The sequence below is a fragment of the Trichomycterus rosablanca genome, chromosome 19, assembly GCF_030014385.1.
Source record: "Trichomycterus rosablanca isolate fTriRos1 chromosome 19, fTriRos1.hap1, whole genome shotgun sequence".
NCBI lineage: Eukaryota > Metazoa > Chordata > Actinopteri > Siluriformes > Trichomycteridae > Trichomycterus > Trichomycterus rosablanca.
In genome coordinates this window covers 3,837,372-3,862,353 of record NC_086006.1, presented here as the reverse complement: position 1 = coordinate 3,862,353, position 24,982 = coordinate 3,837,372, and the positions used below count along the sequence as shown (strand labels likewise).

The following is a 24,982-nucleotide window of genomic DNA, read 5'->3' as shown; positions in this document are numbered from 1 at the left end:
TACTTCACATAGTTTTTTTTCATCATGAGAAAACTCGAACTGCAGTTAAAGAAAACAACACAGTGATATTTTAAATAACCGTCCTCCAAAAGGAGCTTTTCACCGTTTATGAGAGAACATGCTTGTGGTTCCCTGGCCGCAGGAACATCTGTCATAGTTTGTGTCCAGTTCCTGCTTTCCAGTTTCCTGCTCCCTAGAGAATCAGCGAGCAGGAGAGGGAGGAGATGGCAGAACCCCGAGATTGGTGGTTCTGGCCTTAAGATCCGTAAGTATTTTGGGATCGTATCACTCTCTGTATCTGGCTATATATCACAGCCTCTCTGTGCCATACTGGATTGCAGTGCATAGTAGTCTCCATTGCATGTGATTCATTAATTCTGATGTATTCCTTTCAGCACGAGATCTCTAGTTTTATAACGGATTGGGTTAGCTCAAAAATGTATGGTTGGTACCCAAGACAGCTTAAGAATATAAAGCTTGTAGGATTTCTCTCACAGCACCATTTCAACAACAGCTGTAATCAATATATAAAACAATAAACTAGCTGATTTAAAACCAGTTTGTGCTGCTTATATGTGTCATCAATAACTTTCTATGCTCTGAATCTGAAGAACATTTCAAAGCAATGTTCTATATATCTCTACAACTATAACCAAATGTCCATGCCCTGTTGATGTTTCTACAACCAACTTTATAAACACTGGTGTAGTGTCTGCGTACTGGTGCAATTGAGGCAGCTGACATGGCAGCACCAGTGGAAAGTGCAGTGGCATCTCTCTGTAACCTTCTCGATTCGGGTCTTGTACCCTCTTCCACAGCACAGCAACTCACAGCCATCCAAAGCTGGCGAGGAACTGTTGCAGGTTCGTCCTGATGTGCCGAGGGTGCCAGTTTTGCCATTGTATGAGCAAAAATTGGGTGACTTCTCAAAGTAGACCAGGTCCTGAGGTGAGGGAAGTTTGTGTGCTGGATTTTCCGGCTGGAGGTGGCGTGGGTCGGCTCGATGAGATGCCCGGTTGCTGCCTTTGTTGGCATAGACCACTCTGGAAGCGCCATCAAAACGGTCCTTCAGTAAGTCTCCGACTGTTCTGAAGCTTGGTAGACGCATCCAGCAGGTGCGTATAGTGCAGGAGCCCGACATACCGTGACACTTACACTCCTGACGCATCTCAGAGGCAACAGTCTAATAAGAAAAGAGAAAGGAGAAATGTTATTCAACCAAAACAGTGACACATAAAAAATGATTAAAACAGTCAGTTGTAGTATGGCTTACAATTCTTCCTGCTTCGTTATTGTGTTGATTTATCAGGTATCTCATGTCTCTGCCCCTTTCACTGGAGTCCACAAACTCTCGACCAAACACCCTGCCAAAGTCAACATTGTCGCTGCAGCCTCCCCAGTGCCAGTCAGGTCCTCCTGGTCCCCGTCTTCGGTAATCACAGGTGCACGACTCAATGGAGCCTTCAGAACAGGATCGTGCCACAGCATGGGTAACACCGGCGCTCGTGATGGCAAACACAAATGCTGTCTCTCTGCAACCTGGTGACACAAGAACCAAAATGTTTTGACGAGGTTCCTATTTTGTATATGTTAGGGAAGCTAGTGGAGTCAATACAGGAGAGGGTAAACTCACCCCTGTTGATGATTTTGCCGAACACTGTGGGACTGTGAGATGTTGGACAGTTCCAGCGCCGGTTGCGGAACTGCCACTTGCACTCCTTGATGGCTGTGTGCAGGCCTGATGCGATGGCGTGGAGGATCCCAGGGTTCTGCCGTATCAGCTTCCTCTGGCGCCGACTTAGTAAAGCAAGGCTGGGGTCCAGGGCCAATTGGACATCTTTAGAATTGGTCAGAAGGTTGGCTGATGATGCCACATTCACAATGCCCCTGCCAGGAAAGAGAAGAACAGGTTCATCAGTATTTATTCTTTTACATTTTTCTTCTTTGTAGGAACATTATGTACATTGCAGATTCAATTTAATGAGTAACAATTACACAAGTACAATGATTTGTTTGTGGTAATGTTCAAATTACAGAGCTTTTCTCCATGGGTGACTTTAAGACTTGCAGAAGTGTGCTTTTATAGATCTCTTGTATAGAAAAGGAAATTATCTGTCAACCTTGACCTAATATATTCATGTTGCTTTAAAAGTAGACTGTAATTAAAGACTCTAAAGTTAGCCATGAGTGGAAATGAGCCAGCATCAGTTCCAGAATATCTGTAATATCAAAGACACTAAACAGTAACAGCAAAATAGTTTAGTAAGGGTTGTTGGTCAGATCTGTCAGTTGTAGGCATCCTGATTTATTTGCATGATATTGTAAAGGTGCAAAAATACACATTGTTGATGAGAATATCTATCTATGCATTTGACTTCAATTTAGAATGCCTTTGTATCAAATAGTAGAAGCTCTGCACATATGGGTACAGCCCAGGCAATCCACATTACCAGCTCAGCAATATTACTATACATATTCATGGGTTCCTGGGTCATTATGGACCTTTAATAAGTTGTATATAAGATGAGTTAAGGTCAACAGTATACAATATAAGTCTATGTGGACACCCCTCCATATTAATTCCCTCTGGGATCAATAAAGTATTCTGATTCTGATATTTCTGTCACACCCAGTGCAGGTGTATAGAATCAATAATATAAACAAAATTACAGACTACAACAGTCTGAAAAATGCCCTTTCATAATTTTAAATGTATGTGCCCCTATGCACAAATAGAGGTTCATAAAGACATGGTTTGGTTAGTTTAGTGGAGGAACTCTAATTATCAGTACAGAGCACTGAGCTCAACCGCAGTAAACACCATGGGGATGAACTATAATGTCAATTACAATCCCAGCCTTTGTTTTCAGCATTAGTGCCTGATCTCATAACCATTCATTTAACTAAAAGTGCACAAACTCCATCACATACCCTGTTATAGCCCCAAAAAGTGTGTGTGCTGTGGCAACTCCATTAATTGATTGATTAAAAATTTGAAAGTGGATGTCTAACAAGCTCATGTTCAGGTGTCTACATACTTTTGGCCACGAAATGTATCTTATTCGATCTCTATACACATGACTCAAGTGTGTTAAGATTCTCCACTGAACTGAATCCAGAAAATGTGGATTTTATTGTGGGCTGAATTTGTATTTGTACCTTTAATGTCATGGTATATTTTGTGTTTCCTTCTGCCAGAACCACTCGGTACCTTCCGAGGCAGAACACCACACGAAAATGGCCTGAGTTTAGCAGTGATACAAGCCACATTTAATTTATCCCACATTGGAACGATAAAGCTGTACAGTCAAGGACTGGGAAAAAACCCGAAGAGTTGATGTATATGAAGAACAAGTAGAGAAAATATGGGGTAAGAGACCAGTAACCTCAACCTAAAGTAAACAGAGTTTGGAGCTAGTTTATTCTCCTAGGGGTATGTATTTACACGGGCATGAACTCCTACCCTCTGAGGGTCTGTGTAGAACCCTACAGCAGTAATGTTGCCTCTTAAGAAGTAGAAGGTAGAACATCTTGGAAGTCGGAAAACCTTTAATTTGAATTTCTAGAAAGCAGTTCAAGATGGATCAGGTTCAGGTGGAAGCTTTTTAAAAAAATCATTAAAATGCACTTTAGGAAGGTATTGAAATATAGGCAGAACATAGAATCTGCTGTGAAAAACTCAAATCTTAGGTTATGGTGGAATCTAGAACAACTTTAAACAAGTAAAAGGTGGAACAGCATTTGATTCTTTTAAAAAGATAGATGGTACAACCCTTGAGACAGTCATATAAAGGCAAAACATCATTTATCTAAGAGTCTAAAAAAAAAAAATTATGACTGTGCAGATGCCTGGTCGGTTAATAGCTGTGCTTAAAACTCAGTGGTGGTGGGCTAGTGTAACAGACCGCTTTGCCACCTGAGTGCCTTATTGAGTATTTATTTATTTATTTCCAGATTTAGGTTGTGCAGATCTGAATCTGTCATCTTTTTCAATGAGCATTGTGTATGTTTGAATGTTTTAATGGTTTTAAAATAAAACATTAAAATGGATCTCAAAGGTATTTGGATCTGCATTTAGCTTAATTATACTTTTAGCACTTCTGTAAACTTTTAAGAACTATACATTGAACGACGTTTAAATCTATTGGATTTTGCAGCATGGCATGATTTAAATGTTCCAGTCATAACAATGATCATCGACTTTTAATTGCACTGGATATTTTGTATAATAATTAAAATATAGTAAAATTAGACACCGTCAGTGACTCAAAGCTCCTGCATCCATGAGCCATTAATGATCACGTTTTATAGTAAAACACAAGTAGCAGGAAAGAAAACAGATGTATCTATGCTGCTCATATCAAAGCACTAATTAGTGCAAACCTCATCAGATCAACAAAACTGCAGTGCTGAAAGACCGCCTACATTGTTTATATAAATCCAGCTCTCACAAATGCACCCAGTACGAGTTCAGCACAGCCAGGACAACTAAACATGCTCATCGGACTAAATTCAGTCTAACCTGTTATACCCCAGTCAGAACTCCTGTCATGTATGTAATGAGGATTGATACAGAGTGATGTAGAGGAATGTAAAGTGTGCTCACCACCACCGACCGCTGCTGTTGGCCGCCGCTGATCCGGAGATGGAGATGCAGGAGAGCAGCAGCACGCAGGCGGCCTTCAGTGCAGCGAACACAGCCAGTAACTGCATGGCACCTACAGCAGGGACATTAAAGTTACAGCATCCTCCAGCTAAACATGTTAGATCAGTTCAAATACAGCAGAAACGCCAATTACGCATGAACTAAAGTGGACCTGGTATAATTACTGTATGAATAAATAATTAGTATTAGTAAAATAGTTGGCACTTTCCTTCATGACTTATTAAAAACGCACCTATACATTTACCTTAATACCCATGCCTATTACATGATATTTACAAGCTTGTAAACTATTGCTGACACACGCACACACAGTCCTGAAATTAACAGCTTTGGAATGAACTGGAACGTCAAGTTAGACTTGTGACCAATATCACTGCCCAGCCATACAAACTGACACAAATTCCCACATACATTCTTCAAAGTCTTGTGAGAAGCTGTTATAAATGAACAGTTCACATAGATGTGTTAACTTAATTTTAATACTATAATATAAAGAGAACTAAAAAAATAGAGATAATAAAATATATCTAAAATGTATGCATGTAATAATTACATATAGCTGAAAACCTGCTTAAATATTTCTTAAGATCCACCACACACCTTATAAACACACCTTATAAAATCACTACAGTTAAATAAAAACTACTAAAATACTTATACGTTTTGTATAATTACGTACTTATATAACCTACATTAAATTGTATGTAATAATAACATATGACTTATATACACCTGCATGATTACGCATGAGTCCAACTGTATTCCACATAAGGGCACCTTGTATATTCATGCATCTAAAATGATCAGTAGTAAATTATTTAAAAATTAACAATAGCCCATATAGTTGCACTTGTAAGTACACACCTAACTGCATGCATTATGTTTGAAATTGTATTTAAAAGTTGATGGTTTATCCAGCATGCGCTCACTTACCGCTCCACATTCCAGTGCCAAAACGCGTAAAAAAGTAAACAACACTATTGCAGTGTCCTCAAAGTGTCCAAAAACAAACGGAGCAGACAGAAGCTGATGCTGATGGAGATGATACTGATGTTAATGATACTGATGGTATAGTGATGCTGCTCCTCTCAGGTCCTCAGTGCTTCTCTCGCACACTTGATCTTCTCGGTGAGTGATAGGCGACACATTCTTCACTTATTGAGCACTACGAGGTGAACAAAAAAGGGGATTTGCTGCTCTCATCTCCCTTTTTCCCTCCTCCCTCCCTCCTTTTGAAAAAAAGAAACTCAAAAGACGGATAGGTCAATTATCTTCAATGAATAAGGAAAAACTGGGTAAAAAGAGGCGGACGCGTAAAAAAACCACACACGCTGCAAACAAGATAGCATTCCTCCGTTAGATCCAATTAAAGGTCCTGTATGCACTCAGGGAATGATTTTCTCCCTCGGGTTCTGCGTCTTCTATTAGCAGTTTAGCTGGATTTATATCAGCAGCAGCCAGGGTTAAATCTGTACATGCAGACTGCGATGGGTGTAAAGCATCTCTCTCTCTCTCTCTCTCTCTCTCTCTCTCTCTCTCTGTCAAGGACGGTACAGTATGAGCGCGCAATATGAACCATCTAATCTGGCCCGTTTTTTGCCCACAGTGTTTGGATTACTCCCTCAAACCGCGTCTCCTCCCTCCATCACACCCAGAAAATAAAGTTTCATGAAGACTTCATGAACTCCTTCACAAGCCCTTATTTGTCCAATTGAATAATGAATATTACTTGTACTCAGGTTATAACTCAGCACAGCCCCTTATGGAAATTTGTTTTTGGTAACAAATTTAGGTGAATGAGAGGTAAATCATACAGGCTCTGGGTGAAATACCTATTATACGCACAGTTTATCAGTCTAAGTGTATTTTCCTAATCATTTATTGAAGCATTTTATGGGTTGTTTCAAGAGGGTACGGATGAAAGGCCAGTTGTTTTAGTAGGATGGATAGGCCTTACTCTACGAATAAAAGTTTCAGGGGTGACACAGACTCGAAAAGAGAACTAAGTGCAGATATAACTTTCAACATCTGGACGGCAGACGTTCCTCCAGCGCACATGGCCACTGGAGCTGTGGCAGCACTCACACACCGCTGGATATATCGAAAATCTTTTGCGCTTATGAAAACCCCTGGGGATATTTGGTGCATTCTTGCCTTTGTTTAACTTTTGGGAATGTCGACAAAATATTGGACTTTTTAAGGGTGGTGTCCCCCGAAATTCTTTGAAGTATAACACTCAAAGCCATCCATGCAGTTCCAGTAGAATATTGTTTAAGGTTGTTCATACGATCTTAAACAAACACCTGTCGATGCGACCCCGTTGTTGTCTTAAAATCTTAACAGTTTCTACATTAAATAGCTTTAACAAACCTTGAGACCTTGTGATCAGATAATACACAAAGCAATACTGTCATTAAAATATAGAACCCTCGCCATAAATCAAAAAAATACTGTAAAGATCCATATTTATAACTTACTTACTTACTTATAACTTAACTTACCTTAAAATTCTAGTTTACATTCCTTATCAGGATTTTTATGAAGAAAGATCCAGAGACCTGATTGGAAGCTTAGATGCAAATTCACTTGGGGAGGATGTAATATTTGGAATCAAACAAGAAGTAAAACTCATTAAGCTTAGGATCTTTCCAGTTTTTGTGTTTTATTTGGAATTATTTTTTTAAGTAGCACAGTTCCAACAGTTAAGTTTTGGAAACAAACAGTCATGGTGTGGTATTGTGTCAGACTGTTAAGGTGGTTATACTGTGGATCTTAAGTTCTCTTTTGTTGCAAATAAAATTCTACTATTTTAGTATGCAAACGAAATAACCCTTATAAGTCAAATTCACATGTAAATATTTACATAGTTTGTTTGTTTGTTTGGATTTTTAGTCATGTTTTACACTTTTTGGTTACATTCATGTCAGGACAGGTAATTACTCGTTATACAAGATTCATCAATTCACAAGGTTATATCGAACACAGTCATGGACAATTTTGTATCTCCAATTCACCTGACTGCATGTCTTTGGACTGTGGGAAGAAACCGGAGCACCCGGAGGAAACCCACGCAGATTTGGGGATCGAACCCAGGACCTTCTTGCAAGTATTTACATATAGTTCAGGTACAACCTAAAAGCAACTTCATGTATAAATTGACATAAATTACACATGTTCTAGGCACTTCACATCATGTCCCTCATGTTCTCTTGCGAAGAGGCCTAAGATATGGATGTGACCTCCTGTCTGAGGGAAATGTCTCTGTGCAAAAAATATTGATTCAAACTGATATTAATAGTTATTTACAGTGACTTTATGATATTGTGGCCTCCCCTTACAGACCAGCAATATATTGTTAATTGCTTAATGATCATGTCCTTTGCAGTTCCATGAGGTTGCTCTTTGCACATGGACTCTAATAAAAGCTTAATGTGTCCGTCATCATGAAGTCTCAAAAACTACAGATGAGTTTGTTTAAATGAACCACCCAATTCCAATCCAACAAACGGAACAGATTTCAGCCCACGCACAGAGGACTGATCCTTATGGAACCACCAGAACCGCAACTTAACAGCAGCTCACCAATAATTCTGTATCTTGTCTTTACCCTGTAAACTGAGGATTTGCACCAAATGGCTAACTGAAGGAAATGCTCTTTTTGTTCGGGGCTGTTTCATTGCTCTCATCTCTCTCAGCCCTTGAAGGCTTTAGCCCGGTTTCCTGGTGCACTCATGCGGCTCGGAGCAGATTAGCGGCAATCCGGTTAAAGGGATATTTGCCTTTTATACACAAATCAACTTCAAATCACTTTCTAAGCCACTTAGAATTTACACGCCATGGCCAAAAATGCTAATGCACTTTTCATTGCTGCAGATTAGCGAATGAAACAGAGGAGATTAGATGAGGAATTGTCAGTGTCTCTTGTTCATAGTAGTTACAGACGGTTTTAACTTCATTTTATTAAATTAATCCGACTAGTCCTGGGTTTAGTTTCATTATTAGAAAATAAGCCGATTCCGTTGCATGTCGTGACCTGTGTTATAATACATTATAAATGAGATTATAAGAATATAATCACTAGGAGAAATGTGTTTTACCTGCTTTTCATTTAGAGATTTATACATGGCTTTTAATATCATGTAGGCTGCTACAATTCAGTGTTTGCAGTTTAGTCAGCTTTATGAGATACATTTAAATAAACTGGGCCATTTTTGCTCATTTTTCTGAAGCTTTATTAAAAATAATCAAGCTCTTAAACCTTTTATTGTTAAAATATATATAATAAGAACTGATACAGCTAACTATTCAAGTGTCAACTGTTCCAAGTTATTTTTCTGTGTTAAGCCCAATGTGACAATATGTCTAAAATATAATATATGTTAGATACTATATACAATATACCAACATATTTACATGCATTTACATATTATTATTATTATTATTATTATTATTATTATTACTATTATTATTATTGTTGTTGTTGTTAATACGGAAATAGGCCAGAAATTATAACAACAACAATAACAAACATAATAATAATAATAACAATATAGCGATGATGATGATGATGATGATTATTGTTGTTATTATCATTATTGTATTATTTTTTAGCAGAAGCCATAAAACAGTGATACAAATATGAAATTTTAACTTTTTTAATTTTTAGTACATTTACTTGTAGGCATATGGGCACTTCCCATGCAGTCTTTCAACAATAATCAGTTTGATTTTAATGTTTTAAAGGCCTAATGTTCCATTTTACTTGATTACACCCTTTAAAAAAACGATACAGATCTAAATTGTAGTATAAATTTAATAAAAGTAGTTAGACCCAGACCTGAAAATCAATTAACTGATCTTTAGTGGTAAAAAAAAAAACATTAGTTAATAATCAGGTCCACACAGAAAGAATTTATTGTATAAACACACCATTCGCCTAAAAACTAAGTAAACGTATAACTTTATTTATGTAAATATTTATGATACAAACAGTATTCTTAGTAAGTAAATCATCAGTCTTTTTTGTTTATACCAAAAACAACACAATATTTATTTCGTATAGAGCAACAATGTTCTAATTAGTGGTTTAACAAGCTAAATGTGTTTTTGTTATAATTCTCGACATATGGATAAAACATGCAGTCAAATGTTGTTTAGGCAGCAAAGCAAAGCAAACTTTACTCAGCATTAAACCACTTCTGGTGATTGTAAAACTGTTTTTACATAGTTGGACTGACATAAAGTTTATTCCAGGATTGTAATAATTTAATACCAAACAAATGTGCAGTGTGGAGTTAAATTTATTTATTACATTTATCAATTGATCAGTTAGTTTGTTGTAATTGTGTAAATTAAAAACTGAATTGTATTTGAATTTATTTGATTTGTTTATTTCTACCAATAAAACAAAGAAAAATAACTCATTTAGATTTGGATGTTGAAGGTAATCGTGAAAGCAGTTTAATGTTTATCTAATCTGCGCGTTTTATATAATCCCGACTTGCTCTTTATTGTCTTTTTGTATGTTGAACACAAATACCACCAATAGTCATTTATATCCGCTTGTCATGAAAGAGTGATTGATGTCATGAGTGGAACAGTGTCAACCCTCGAATTGTGTGTGTGTGTGTGTGTGTGTGTGTGTGTGTGTGTCAGTATTGTTAGTGGATTTGCGCGCCTGCCTGCTGCTGCTGTCCGACTCAGTGCGCGCATTTTCACCTTCAGCATCAATTACAGTCTCAGTGAGCATCTCCCTCCTCTTCAGGTTTGGGTATGTAGGTGTATAGACACCCTGGGATGGCGCCCATCCATGACAGAACAACAAACATCCAGACACTCACACTCACTTAGGGGCAATCTAGAATAGCCAATCCACCTAGAATAAGTGACATAAAGCAGCAAACGTCCGTTCGCTGTCAGTAAGACAGTGACCTTAAATAGTACAATATTATAATGAAAATGTTAAATAAAATAATACAATACGATTTTAAAAGAACAACTCATAAAATGGTACCAGAAAATGTGCTTTAGAGGAAGGGTACTCAGTCTTATCCAGTGTGCAACCATGCAGGAGCCACCCAGATTCCACTTCTTTAATCGATTCGTCTTGGTCCTTAAATGACTGAGTGGTTCTATCAGGTGTTGCTCCTGCTTGTCTTAAGAACCTGCAGCCCTTGTGGATAAAAATGAGAACCACTGCTTTAAAAGAATGCCATAGAAAATTGTTCCTTTAATTTTGACCTTAATGAAGAGTTAATCCAACTACTATTCACGATAATCTAATCTAACGTAATCCAAATAAATGTGGAAATTTCAACACTTCAAATATTTTGTAAGAAAATCACCATGCACAAACTATTAATGAATTATCTTTGCTATTTAATTAACTGTCTTTATCTCCAAATGTAAATTTAGGACTGGTGTATTGGCCAATTGTCCATCACAAATGAACCGTGATTCAATATCCAATAGACATGGCTCCCTCTTTTCATGATCTGTGTACACTAACAAAACCAAAATCAAGTGTATATTATCTGATTTTTGTAAGTCAATCAGGGAGTGAAATATTCCATGTTGTTATTCACAGACTCAAACATCACTGATTGTGCCACATTCATATTTTAACAGTATATATGTTATAAGTTTCACTACAATCTTTGGTAACAATGAGGTCCCACTGGTTAAATTACATTATTAAAAGCAACTTGCAGGAAACATTTTGCTTTGTTTAGTTTCAGCACACTTTCTGAGTCGGAAAATTGTACGCAATACTTGACCAGACAGCATTTGCATTATTTTGGGCTTTTCAAAACTCTTTGCAGATGCACAAAAAAACACTAAATGAGTAACAGTCATGTTTCACTATAATAATAGCAGAGAGAGTTATGTAATGCCAAACATTTGAAAACAAATTCTGCTAATAATAATAAAACAAGCATTTGCATGCATCTGTAACATTGAAAGTTCTATAATGTAATTACACTTAGTGGCATATCCTCTTAATTTCTTAGTGATTTTTGGACTATAGCTGGTCACTTATCTGCAAAAAATACTCTTACTGTGACCATAAGCTATGAATTAAGCTGCTGGAACTTGGGTGGCACTGTCTAGGCAAGCTTTATATTGCAGTAAGCTTAGGCTGGCATCCAAGAAAGAAGCATCGGTAGTTAACTGTGTAGAAAAGTCTTTATTTTTTAAGTATACACTAATTAACTGTTTGTATTGTTATTATTTCGTTATTATAAATCATGTTTTGTTTTATGGTAATAGTCTATATTGTTGCATCCAGAGAAGAAAGAGCATTGGCATTTTTTTTTACCCCCTTAGAACACAATTGTTTTCTGGAAAAATAAACAAAACACACAAATCTGGAGTACAATGGATTCGGTTAAAAATCATTAAGGCATCCAAATTCCTTTCCAAACAGTGTAATCGGATCCTTTCTGTAGTCGAGTGTTATACTGTGGAAACAGACGCCCACCCGTGTGCCCCCCAACCCTCCTCCTGCCTGTCCAACTTCTCCTCCTCCTCCTCCTCTTCCTCGGTGTTCTGCTCTCAGCTCCTGTAACTCTCTCAGCTTCTTCTCACTGTGTATCAGCTCAGATTCTTCTCCTATAATCTCCTCAATCATCCTCTCAAAGCAAAGAGAATTATCAGCCAGGCGTTTTAATGTCCCGTCAGGAGAAGCTCTCCGAGCGATGGCAGCGTGTCAGAGAGCAGCTCTGGGCCGAACGCTGATGCTGCTGGCAGCCGCGCTCCTCTCACCTGCGCTCACGTAAGTGCCAAACGATGCCACCCGCTGCTTACATGTACTCGATTTGATTTGATAGAGTTGTTTTGTTTATAACTAGTTCTAAAGAATTATTACATCAGTCAAGGTTTATGGTTGATATTACATAGATCTTGGATGTTCTTTTTGTAGTTGATGTGCATGGTATAATGCGCAGGAAAAACCTTATTAGACCCAGATATTCTACAGATGCGTAGTTATCTAAGCGGAACTATTGACTGGAATTCTCTGGAACTGTGTTTCTCATTGCTGGTCTTTATTTTAGCCTAAACGTATACTCTTATACATTTTCTTGCATCATGCTTTCTACACACCTCATTTATTTATTACCAATCAAACAGAAGTGGTTTGAACTTGTGAATAGGTATTCATAATGCTTTAAAAATCCTAAATGTTTCCTACTGACTACATGGAACTACACAGTCTTTTCTTTTCTGATCCAAATTGTTCTTTGCACCCCAAAATGCTTCTCACAAATCATTTCCAAAAGGATATTTGTTCCTAGAGAATTCCATTGTAGGATTTTTTGTATAGCCAGAGAAACAAATCAAGCACTTTTTAGGCCCGAGGAACCTCCTGAAAGATTTAAAGGTTTTCCTGCTTGTTCAAATTGTTCTTTGTGTCTCAAATGCTTCTTTAAAATACTGTCGTGACTGCTAACAAATCTAAAATGGTTTTAATTAAAACCCTTCTTAAAAAAAACTTTCTAGAAAACTGGCATGGATAAGGTGATTTTACACAACTTTAAAGGGGGCTTAAATAAAACCTTTATTAAATTCTCCCCTTGAACGTTACTTATAGGCTTTTATGTAGGGCATTTCATTCCCCCAACCCTCGAAAGGACCAACATGAGGAACTTCTATACCATGATTAAACACACACACATGAACACACACTAATCTAAGCCAGTAATGTAATGCTGTAGCCTTTACTCTACCTGGGGGGCAGGAGAAGGCAACACAAGTTAAAGGTCATTAATAATTGCTTTTGAATGGTTCCAATTTTCCCAGAATAAATGTCACTGGTTAAAGCCCGTAATGCTTTGATCTGACCATGTGTCCTGCTTAAAATATATTATTATAAATATTTTTTGTAGCTGAAAACATACTTACTTGAAATTTAGTTTGATAAGATTCCATTACATCATAAGATTCCTAACCTCTCCCCATGTCTGAATGGGTATCCTCTGGATGATTGTTTTGGTTCAACCTCCGAAAAACATGCAGATGGTGGACAGGCTGCTCTAAATCACACCTAGGTGTGACTATGTGAATAAGATTGTGTGTTGTCCTATAATGGATTGGCACCTTGTCCATGTTGTTTCCTGCAATGTCCTCAGGGTTTCCGGGTGGCACCAGACCCACCATAATCATCTGAAGGAGTCCTGTGGTCTTTAGTACCAGGTCATCACCAGCAGGTCCTTCAACCTCTGTACATCGTGAGGTGGATCGTCCCACAGTGCACCCTTGATTTATCTCTTTTTTGATACATCATCTACATTATATTGGATAAAACAGGATTTTAAGGATCACACCACTTTCTTACATTACTTTACATTGTAGGTGATTTAAACAGTGAATTGGAGTTAGAATGAGCACTCAGACTCGCTTGCAAATACTATATTTATTTTTAGATACACAAGTACAAATTCCAGTGCAATAAAAGCTAAATGTGTCCCAAATTTTCTAGGATTGGTGTTTGTACTTGTGTATATAAAAATATATAGTAGTTGCATGTGATGGTCACCTAATTAGATGACAGAACAGTAACAAAAACATACATCTGTCAAATTACATCACAATAATTTTTGATTCTTTTGAACTCTTATTTGAGCATTTTAATTTAAATGAACCAGAACAAGAGCCACCAGTCAGATCCTGAAATGGAAACACATGGCTTCTTGGAAATGCTGTTTATTTGCATGCTTGATGCTATTTTATAATCGAAATAGACATTTTCAGATGCAGAAATGATAAATATCACTAAGCCCATAATGTTCACATGTGTTGTGTATTTAAAATCCATTCAGCAACTGGAAACCTTAAACAATGTATTTTATACTTTAAAACATTTTTGTAAAGTGTTTACTGTACTGGAGTTTACTAAAACTGTCTTTTAGATATTATTATTATTATTATTATTATTATTATTCATGTCATTATATGTCATAAGCTATATTCTTGTAAACATTAATGGTACAGATATGCTGGTGGTGCAAGCTCAGTGCTTAAGGTAGTTGAACTAGTAATCAGAAGGTTGCTGGTTCAAGCCCCACCACTACCAGAGCTACAGAGCATTTGTGCTAAAATGCAGCTTATGTCCCTACCACATTTTACTAACCACCTGCAGAATGCCTAACTGTGAGATGAGAAAAGAACCAACCTTGGATCATGTTTTTGTATGACATCATGTCAGGATGACATCACGCAGATGCATGCTTGTTTAAAGTCATTGTTTTATCGAAATTGCAGAGAACAAAGGCTACCAGATGGAAACTGAAAACACAAGGCATCTTAGGAATGTGGTCCACTTGAACTGGTTGACGGCATTTGATAATTTAATTGCTAATAGCCATTTCCAGATGCAGATAGCATACCATCACAACAGTGCAGCAGTTGTGATGGTGCAGTGCAGTGGGAGAGATGATGGTGGTCAATATTCATTGTTCGTACTGTTGCAAGTAGTGTAAAAACACAATGAACACAATAAAACTGAAAAAGCTTAAAATGCAGAGATGGGCTGGCGTGTTTACATTCCACTGGATACCAAAGAGCCCTTTAATATATGATTATCTTTACTGATTACAAATGATGTTATGGTTGCAAGGAAAATCTGTTGCTACAGTTTATCTTGTAACCACAAGAGCTAAAATTCTATCCCATGCATCTTTACTCTCACTAAAAAGCTACAGAAAAAGCTTGGATCAAATAATGTAATAACATATTTTACATGCTTGTGATTTTTATGTCTGATTGCCTTTAGCATTTCTATTCAAATCATGCAGTGAGGTTACAGAAACATAATCCACTTGAATAGGTTCAGTGTTATGTGGTAGTGTGATCATATAAAGACCCATAAATTATGACTGCCATTAGCGTAAAGCCCACAATGTTCCTTTTTACAATGTTTTGAGGTTACATAATTGCTATTTGTATAAAATGACTTTTATAAAAAGAAATTACTTCACTATGCTTCAATGCAGCTTTATTTCCCTGCAGAATGTTGATATCTAAAATGAGAAACGTACATACTGTACTTGGATTATAAAATCTGATGTTTAAGCCCTAATTTGAGATCAAATTCCTTTTCCTCTTTTCCAGTGTCTTGGGCAACGACATCCTTGGCCCGAAGGTGGCAGGAGATCCGGTTCTGACGCCCAATGCAGTGTGTTTACGACTGGCGGGCCTGAGTAAGCGCCAGATGCGGCTGTGTGTGAGCAGTCCTGACGTCACGGCCTCTGCGCTGCAGGGTATACAGGTGGCCATTCACGAGTGCCAGCACCAGCTCAGAGACCAGCGGTGGAACTGCTCCTCGCTAGAGAACCACGGCAAGGTGCAACATCAGAGCGCCATCCTCAACAGGGGTCAGTGAGAGTTAAAAAATTGTTCAAATGTTACTGGATGGAGGGGTGGTGGTGCACTCAGGTGGTCTAGCTATGTCTAAGGGGGTTGGCCAAAATATGGTGATGGACTGGTGTCCTGTCTAGGGTATTCATGCCTTCCACCAAGTGTTTCCTGGTGGAACTTGCATGACCTGGACCAGGATAAAGGGATTGATGAAAATAAGGGGTTATGGTTTTCAGTGTAATATTACTTCTAATGTGCACTTAACTGAATAATCACTGACGATATTAAAGGTCTTGAAAGACTGATTTATTAAAGGTGCAGCCAGTGGGTAGTGGTAGCTTAGCGGTTAAGGTACTGGACATTTGATGCTAGTTGCAAACCCCACTATCACCAAGTTGTCACTGTTGAACCACAGAGCAAGACCCTTAACCCTTACTTACTCGATTGAGGGTATTCGGTCACAATGTCTCTTTGGATAAAAGAGACATTATGACATAAAAGCTTTAGAATTAAACAAGAAGTGAGGGACTGCATTCATGTGGATTTCTGATAACACAAAGTTCATGTTAAAACAAACCTGTGTCATGGTGTTCTTCAGGACATTTCACACAATTATCTTCTTACCCACAGGTTTCAAAGAAAGTGCCTTCTCTCTGGCTGTGCTAGCCGCTGGTGTGGCTCACTCGGTGGCTACAGCCTGCAGCATGGGCAAACTCAGCAACTGTGGCTGCGATGCTAAGCGTCGGGTAGACGATGACAAAATTCGCCTTAAGCTAACTCAGCTGCAGCTTCAGACCCTGCAGAGGAACGGACTGAACCTGGTGGGAACAAGCAGCCACGCGCTCGGATTAAAAAACAATCACAGCAGGACACCACCCTACCTGCACTCAGCTCATCCCGCTAGCCTCCTGAAAACTCTGCCGGAGGAGCTCACATCGCTGCAGGAGACCTGGGAGTGGCGCGGCTGCAGTCACGATGCCAGGTTCGGCATGCGCTTTTCCCGGGACTGGCTGAACTCCAGGGGGTCCTCTCGGGATATACACGCCCGAATGAAAATGCACAACAGTCGAGTTGGCAGGCAGGTACGATGACAAAGGGTGTGTTACACTGAGTAAAGGTGTGTTACCTGATACGAGTTTATCAGAGTTCACTAAGTCATTTAAAGTTAATGATACGACAGTTCAGAAAGTTTACACACACTTCAGTGCCTTTGCTGTCATGGAATTTTAATTTCCAGGATTGTTCTGGGTCTGAATGAAGTTTTGATTTACAAATTTGATTACGTATTTACTTACATACGTTGTGCATTAAAAAGAATATTTCATGAAAATATGAAGACATTCCTCTTAAAAAAGAGCGGATGCTCAACTTCATTCAAATGCTCATAGTTTGGTGTCTTTGTTCTTTTTGTCATATAACATATAAAGAGCAACCTTAATTATTCATTTTGTGCTGTGGAACCTTTCTGGGCCCATATAAATAGTGTTAGTTTGACTGCACCTGTTAAAAAGTGCATGAAAATGTACCTTTTACCAAAGTCAATTAGAAAATCCAACATTTCCATGAGCGTAGATGCTGCTCACTCACTCACTCACTCACTGTCTTAACCGTTTATCCAATTAGGGTCGCAGGGGCTGCTGGAGTCTATCTCAGCTTTTCAATGGGTGCAAGGCACACAGTAACGCCCTGGACGGGCACCAGTCCATCGCAGGGCAGACACACACACACCCATAGGGCAATAGGGCAATTCAGTGTCTCCACTTAACATGACTGCATGTTTTTGGACTGTGGGAGGAAACCGGAGCTCCCGGAGGAAACCCACGCAGACACGGGGAGAACATCCCCACAGAAAGGACCCGGACCGCCCAGTCTGGGGATTGAACCCAGGACCTTCTTGCTGTGAGGCGACAGTGCTACCCACTGAGCCACCGTGCTGCCCTGTAGATGCTGCTGTGCAAGTAATTTTTAGCAGACTCATTTTTTGGTGGTTTTTGGATTATGTCCGACCACTCGTACACATTTGCATAAAGTGACAGTTTGGGTTTACTTCCCAACCTTGGCAAGAGACCTCTGTTCCATGTACTCTCCTTACTACTAAGTTAATCATTTTTAAAAGTGTTCTATATGTATTTGTAACCCTGTAGATGAACTCTAAACTGTATAAGTTTACATGACATGTCCCGTGTGTATGTGAATGTTTGATTTCAACTGCAGATCCTTCAAATTACCCCCTCTGATCATTAGTACTTAACACTGGTCAGACTGCAGCCTTCATTCTCTGCTGAATATTAACACACGTTTTACTGTTTTACCAGATCGTGACTGACAACATGAAAAAGAAGTGCAAATGTCATGGTACTTCAGGCAGCTGCCAATTTAAGACCTGCTGGTACGTGTCCCCTGAGTTCCGCCTGTTGGGCTCTATGCTGCAGGAGAAGTTCCAGTCCGCTGTCTTCATCAACTCGCAGAACAAGAACAGCGGCGTGTTTAACCCACGTGTTGTGTCAGGAACACTTAGTTCGGAGCTTGGCAGGGCTCAGCGTCGCAGCCTTTCCAGGGAGCTGGTTTACTTTGAAAAATCTCCCGACTTCTGCGAGCGTGACGTGACCGTGGACTCGCCCGGGACTCAAGGGCGCATTTGCAATAAGAGCAGCCCTGGCATGGACGCGTGCGACTCGCTGTGTTGTGGCCGTGGGCACAACATCCTAAGACAGACTCGCAGCGAGCGTTGCCACTGTCGCTTCCACTGGTGCTGCTATGTGCTGTGTGACGAGTGCAGGTTCACTGAGTGGGTCAATGTGTGCAAGTGAACGGGACCTCAGGACATTTCTTCTGAAACCGAGGCACAAGTGGGGCCAAGAGACGTTAGCCTCAGTCTAACAAACCAAGCATGTGTTGAAGTGTATTAATTTAGGAACTTCTCCTTTCAGCCATCTCATCTGGGTTCCATTTGCTTTGTGTGGCTGTTATTATTCTCCGAATGCCAAGTCAAAAGACTGAGGAGAGGAGTGACTCATGTCATTTGTCTTTGTTTCCCCTGTTTGGGCTCTTCAGCCATGAAAATGCCCCGAACGCCATCTGTGTTCCTCACAATAACAAGGAACAACAGCAGGAACACATTATTGCTGAAAAGTAAAGGCAGTGCCAACACATACAGTTGTTTGTATATTTGAAAACGAGTGCTTAATGAAATGAACTCGCCATGGCAAATCTGTCCAAGTTTTACTTGCTTTCTTTGAGATGTCAAAGCTGCCAACAAACTCCAGAGAAGAAACGTGTCTTTGCGTGTTGGTGGGCTTTAATGTAAATCAATGTACAGAAATGTAAAAAAGCTACTGTTAACCTGTCCAATTAATTTTTATTACATTCGTCACTCCAGATTATTTTATTATGAAACAAAACATGTTGTTACACAAAAGAAACTTTAGTACAAACAACACATTTTCTAAACCAACTTTATTTACATATAAAACAAAGGTGTTTAACATAATATAATGTTATGTTAGGTGTTGAATCTAACATAAGAATATCCCTCCTGTTTTCTCTTTATTTTAGCCAGTCCTGTATGACAATTTTAGCCATTACATAAACCTTACTGTACCTTTACTATTTAACATCCAAGAAAACTCCAGAAAAGCTGGAGAAGATTTCTCCAAGGGCTCAAAGATATAGAGTTAGAATAACTACCCAAAAACTTCAAAATGATCTAGCCTCAGCGATTTTCAGTCTTCTACAATGTAAAATAAACCATATAAAATAATATATTTTATTACAATAATTACAATTATTACAATAATAATAATAATGATTTAAAAAAATAATAATTATTACAATAATAATAATAATGATAAAATAAAAAGATAATAATTATCACAATAAGAATAATTGTTATATACGTATATACAAAACTATTGCATAATAATAATAATAATAATGACAATAACAACAATAACAACTGCAAAAAACAACAATAATAACAATATAATACTAATAATAATATGTTGTTTTGTTTGTTTATTAGGATTTTAACATCATGTTTTACACTTTGGTTACATTCATGACAGGAACGGTAGTTACTCATTACACAAGATTCATCAGTTCACAAGGTTACATCGAACACAGTCATGGACAATTTAGTGTCTCCAATTCACCTCACTTGCATGTTTTTGGACTGTGAAAGGAAACCGGAACTCCCGGAGGAAACCCACGCAGACACGGGGAGAACATGCAAACTCCACACAGAAAGGACCCGGACCGCCCCTCTTGGGGGCTCAAAAGATGTGATGTGTTTGCACTAAAGTATCCTTTTAGTAATGTCATAAACAGTATCATATATTTTTTGGAATAACAAATGAATTTAAATGGTTTGCAATTATTTATACACCAATATAACTGTGATGTAACATAGAGGTACTTCTCTAACCTGTACAGATGAAGAGTGGTGGTATATGAAGGCAAATACATGATAACTGGAATATACTGTTTATTATCTATTATCGGGCATATTTTAACATGGTCAAGACTGTGAGAGCAAATGTATACAATGCAATAATCTTTTTTTATCAGTGTTAATGTTTTTGTAAATAATGTGTATTGAAAGAATTATTCACATGAGAGGAACTGTCCCTCTTTCTCCTTAGAAAATGTGATTTATATTTTTACACTTGTAACTGTTTTGTAAATTATGCTCAGTAAAACAGATTAACCTCTTATATTCTTCTCATGGTTTTCTCAGTCTTTACAATCAGACAGGAAATAAAGTGAATGAATGTAGAAATTAAGAAGTTATTTCATAATTCCATGATGGCTCAGACCCTAAAGTGAAGATGCTTCTATCATGCAGTTCTTCTTTCAGACACTGTTAATACTGTGGCGCCGGCGAGTAGGAAGGATAGCGTCAGGGCCGCAAGTGAGCTGCCTTTGGCAGTTCATTCAGTGGTTTAGGAACAGACACCCATTCATACACACATACAGTACATTCATACAACAGACAAACATTTAAGCTACTTACCCAACCCTCACCGCAGCCACCCCACTCCCAACAACGGGATACACGGCTACGGTGAGCTTAGACACCACTGCCACAAGGCTTTCTGGGTAAAGCCTGTGCCGGCCCCCCAGTGGCGACGCTACAATACACTGTTTTTAATAACCGGATAACCGGAAAATACAAACATTTCATTATATGTGTTTGTATGTGTCTCAACTAAAAGTGATCACATGTGAAATGAATCATGTCAGTTGTGTTGTAGAAAGGTTTGCAGACTTCCTCGAGTCTTAATCTTTCTTTTGAAGCACATGCACAGACGTCTTTAAACAGGTGGAATTGATTTACTTGTCAGATGCTTGTTTAAGTTCTTACATTTGCAGCCATCGTTCATCTATTGTTAAAACGGCCGTACAGTTTCTATTCACACACAGTTACAAATGGAAATATTCAGCCCCCCTCAACTTACAGTGATGTGTATAGAATTACCTGAAAATATACTACAAAAGACTTAGTACCCTGGGGTGGCATGGAGGTTTAGTTGGTAGCACTGTCGCCTCACAGCAAGAAGGTCCTGGGTTTGATCCCCTGGTGGGGTGGTCTGGGTCCTTTCTGTGTAGAGTTTGCATGTTCTCCCTGTGTCTGTGTGGGTTTCACAGTACAAAGACATGCAGTGAGGTGAATTGGAGATACAAAATTGTCCATGTTTGATATTAAAACTTGTGAACTGATGAATCTTGTGTAATGAGTAACTACCATTTTTGTCATGAATGTAACCAAAGTGTAAAACATGACGTTAAAATCCTAATAAACAAACTTAGTACACAGACTATGAACATTTCTTAAATACCAGCAATTTTTAACATAAGCTATATAATTTTCAGTTTTAAAAAAATCTATGTATTTGTGTGATATGTTGCATTTCTTGATGCAGAGCTATTGAGCGTAAAGAGTGCTCCTGTGCCTTTTTTGAGTTTGCTGTATTCATTAAATTTAATATTTGTTTTTATTTACAAAATACAATCAAGATGGTCTGAATGAACAAATTCCAGATTCTTGTTTACTTCATTTTACAACACTTTCCAACTTTTCCAGAGATGTGGTTTGCACATGCAGGAAGGAAGCCCTCGCTTTGGTGCGAGACATGAATTTATTGATTTGTTTTATTAATTGAATTACAATTTTTGTAGCCTGTTTTCAGTGTGAGATACATCAAATTACCCACAATGTGCAAATGACCAAAGGTGTCAATAATTCTGGCTACTCCTAATTATCCCTAGCTGTAGGTGAGTAAATGGGTGAGTAAATGATAGTCTGTGGTGGACTGGCACACTGTCCATGGTGTAACATCCTCGTGTGCTCAGTGTTGATGAAAATGAACGAATGACACAAGGATGCAATACAATAAAAACAATGCTGCTTTATCAGAATTTGTTTAGAAAAGCAGCAGATCTTCACTCACATTTTTTGGGGCCTCGGATTAGTGTCTGTGGCAGGTTTCACAAGTTCTCCATGTGGGTTTTGGGTACTTCACTCTTTCCCCACCTTTTAGAAACAAGCGAAACCTGGACTGGTTACAAAAAATCACCCTCAGGTGTGGGAAAAAGAAGTAATTGAATAAGTGTGTTGTGCCCAGTGATGAATTTGGTTCCTTGTCCAGGATACATTCCTTCCTTGGATCTAGTGTATCCAGGTGGCACTGAAACAACCACAACCCTGATCAGGATGAAGGGGTTATTAAAGATAAATGGTACAGAAATAGTGTAGGTGTCTGTAGTCTATTGTTTAGTCTAGTGTTTACGTTGATCCACAACACAACACGATATTTGTGAACCAGTCAGTAATTTCTAAACTAAGAGGTTAATTATAAAATAAAAAGAGTTGTCCGTTCTTCTCTGTTATAAAAAAAAAGGTCCAGGACATTTTAGACATTATTGTTTTTGGCAGGAGTGTTCAGTAGCTTCAGAACCAAGAATGTGTCAAGAACTTTGATGAATAATAAATTCAGCCATTAATAAGCATCTCACAGAGAGTGTGTCAAAGCTGGCAATCTGGTTTAATTTAAATCTGAAATTTATAAAAGGGAACAAGATTGAGGGAGGAGGGGGAAGTGACACCGATGTTAGTAGGATAAGCTGTATGATCTTGACGGTCGGTTGACTCTTCGGCATGGACTACTGAGAATAGTTTGTGCTTGTCTCTGCGTCTGGTCCTGAAAGAATATAACTCGAACGCTGTGTTTAATTTAACACAGACGCTGCTAATGTCAGCACAGCACTTACACTTTCAACAGGGTTGTTTAGTAAAAATGAAAGTGAACCACAAGTTATTTAATAAACTTTAGCACCTATGTTGCAATTCATGGCCACCGTTGGGTGGACTGATCAACGTGGTCGCTTCAGAAGTGCCAGTAACTGCACAGTGAACTTCCCATAGTGCATAAAGTCACAGTAAAGAAACTTGGCGATTTCTGGATTTCTGGTTTGCATTTCTCCATTCTTTTATCATTTCACCCTGGAGCTGCTGCAAAAGGGAATTTCCTGTCGCTGTTCGGCCCATGTGTGAGGCAGAGAGGCTCAATAGCTTTGGAACCCCCTCCCATACTGGCAACGCTGTGCAGCCACTTAGACACACAAGGCAGCATACTGACAGCATCAAGAGTAATGACAACCAGATACTCCAAAATCCAAGCTAGAAGGGGGAAATGGCGGGTACGAGTCTGAAGCTGGGCAAAAACTTGGATGGTTTAGCATCAAACTGTGTGATTGGGCCAGAGGTGGCAGAAGCACTTAAGTAAAAATATAAATACTTGTCCAAAAACGCTTAAAGTTGAGGGATGTTATTATTTCACTTTTTATGGACTAAAAATGTTTGTGAATTGTGAATTCCAACTGAATAATTTGGAGACTTTCTCTAGTACAAACATGTTACTGCATGCAAGTAGCTAATAGATGATATACAGAGTCACACCATGTTCTAGACTAATTTTGTTCTGTTGGCTTTTTAACAATAAATTACAAATTTAACGGGATTGTGGACAGAATTTGACTAAGTAGAGTATAATTATTGTTTCATTATGTCATTGTGTGTTTATATTGTTGTTTTTCCCAGATACTAAATATAACTGGATTGGGGAAATTTACCAACCTAATTGCAATCTTTTAGTTTGTTTGTTTGTTTGTTTGTTTATTAGGATTTTAACATCATGTTTTACACTTTGGTTAGATCCAAGACAGGAACGGTAGTTATTCATTACACAAGATTCATCAGTTCACAAGGTTATATCGAACACAGTCTTGGACGATTTTTGTATCTCCAATTCACCTCACATGCATGTCTTTGGACTGTGGGAGGAAACCGGAGCTCCCGGAGGAAACCCACGCGGACATGGGGAGAACATGCAAACTCCACACAGAAAGGACCCGGAACACCCCACCTGGGGATCGAACCCAGGACCTTCTTGCTGTGAGGCGACAGTGCTACCCACTGAGTCACCGTGCCACCATCAATCTTTTAGTTAAATTAGATGAAAAAATCACATTTCACTTTATAACATGTTATGTAAAAGCCAAAAGAAAGACAGTTATAAAGCTTTCATTCCTTGTTTATAATAAAAACGTCTTTCATCTTTCTGTTGTATGAGTAATAGAAGTAGAGACTTTGCTTTAATCTGTCAGAATTTGGTTGTCTGTAAAAAAATAAAATAATTTAAAAAAAAATCAGCCTGTGCTGCTAGCAAGCCAGCTAGCCTAGTTTGCCTCAGAACCTTGACTGTATAAAACATATAGTATGTATTCTAGAATCTATGCAACCCAGAGCCACACAAAGCACTGCAAAGCAAAGAATCTCAAACTAAAACATATGTATTATTAGCACACTGAAATATCAGGATAGATATAATTGTTTTCTTTTTTCCAGAGTGCTAACTTTAGCTGGCAGATCTTCCTGTAGCTAACCAGATAACATTAGCATTC

General features: G+C 38.4%; 2 protein-coding genes across 2 annotated transcripts; one reads left to right on the top strand and one right to left on the bottom strand.

Moving 5' to 3' along the window:
• Nucleotides 1-691: 691 nt before the first annotated feature.
• On the bottom strand, nt 692-5,609 carry wnt1 (wingless-type MMTV integration site family, member 1). Its single transcript, XM_063015143.1, has 5 exons — nt 5,600-5,609; nt 4,607-4,718; nt 1,634-1,887; nt 1,274-1,539; nt 692-1,183 (listed from the first exon to the last, which is right to left on the bottom strand). The coding sequence occupies exons 1-5, from the start codon at nt 5,607-5,609 to the stop codon at nt 692-694; spliced, it is 1,134 nt and encodes a 377-aa protein (XP_062871213.1).
• A 6,754-nt stretch (nt 5,610-12,363) lies between these two features.
• On the top strand, nt 12,364-18,831 carry wnt10b (wingless-type MMTV integration site family, member 10b). Its single transcript, XM_063015673.1, has 4 exons — nt 12,364-12,440; nt 15,776-16,038; nt 16,652-17,103; nt 18,337-18,831. Exons 1-4 carry the CDS (start codon nt 12,364-12,366, stop codon nt 18,829-18,831), a joined length of 1,287 nt encoding a protein of 428 aa, XP_062871743.1.
• The last annotated feature ends 6,151 nt before the right edge of the window (nt 18,832-24,982 follow it).

Coding starts and splice junctions, on each gene's coding strand:
- wnt10b (XM_063015673.1), top strand. CDS start 12,364: ATGGCAGCGTGTCAGAGAGCAGCTCTGGGCCGAACGCTGATGCTGCTG. Junction 12,441..15,775: donor CTCCTCTCACCTGCGCTCAC/GTAAGTGCCAAA, acceptor CCTCTTTTCCAG/TGTCTTGGGCAACGACATCC. Junction 17,104..18,336: donor ACAGTCGAGTTGGCAGGCAG/GTACGATGACAA, acceptor CTGTTTTACCAG/ATCGTGACTGACAACATGAA.
- wnt1 (XM_063015143.1), bottom strand. Junction 1,888..4,606: donor AACAGCAGCGGTCGGTGGTG/GTGAGCACACTT, acceptor CTTTCCTGGCAG/GGGCATTGTGAATGTGGCAT. Junction 1,184..1,273: donor ATAACGAAGCAGGAAGAATT/GTAAGCCATACT, acceptor TTTTCTTATTAG/ACTGTTGCCTCTGAGATGCG.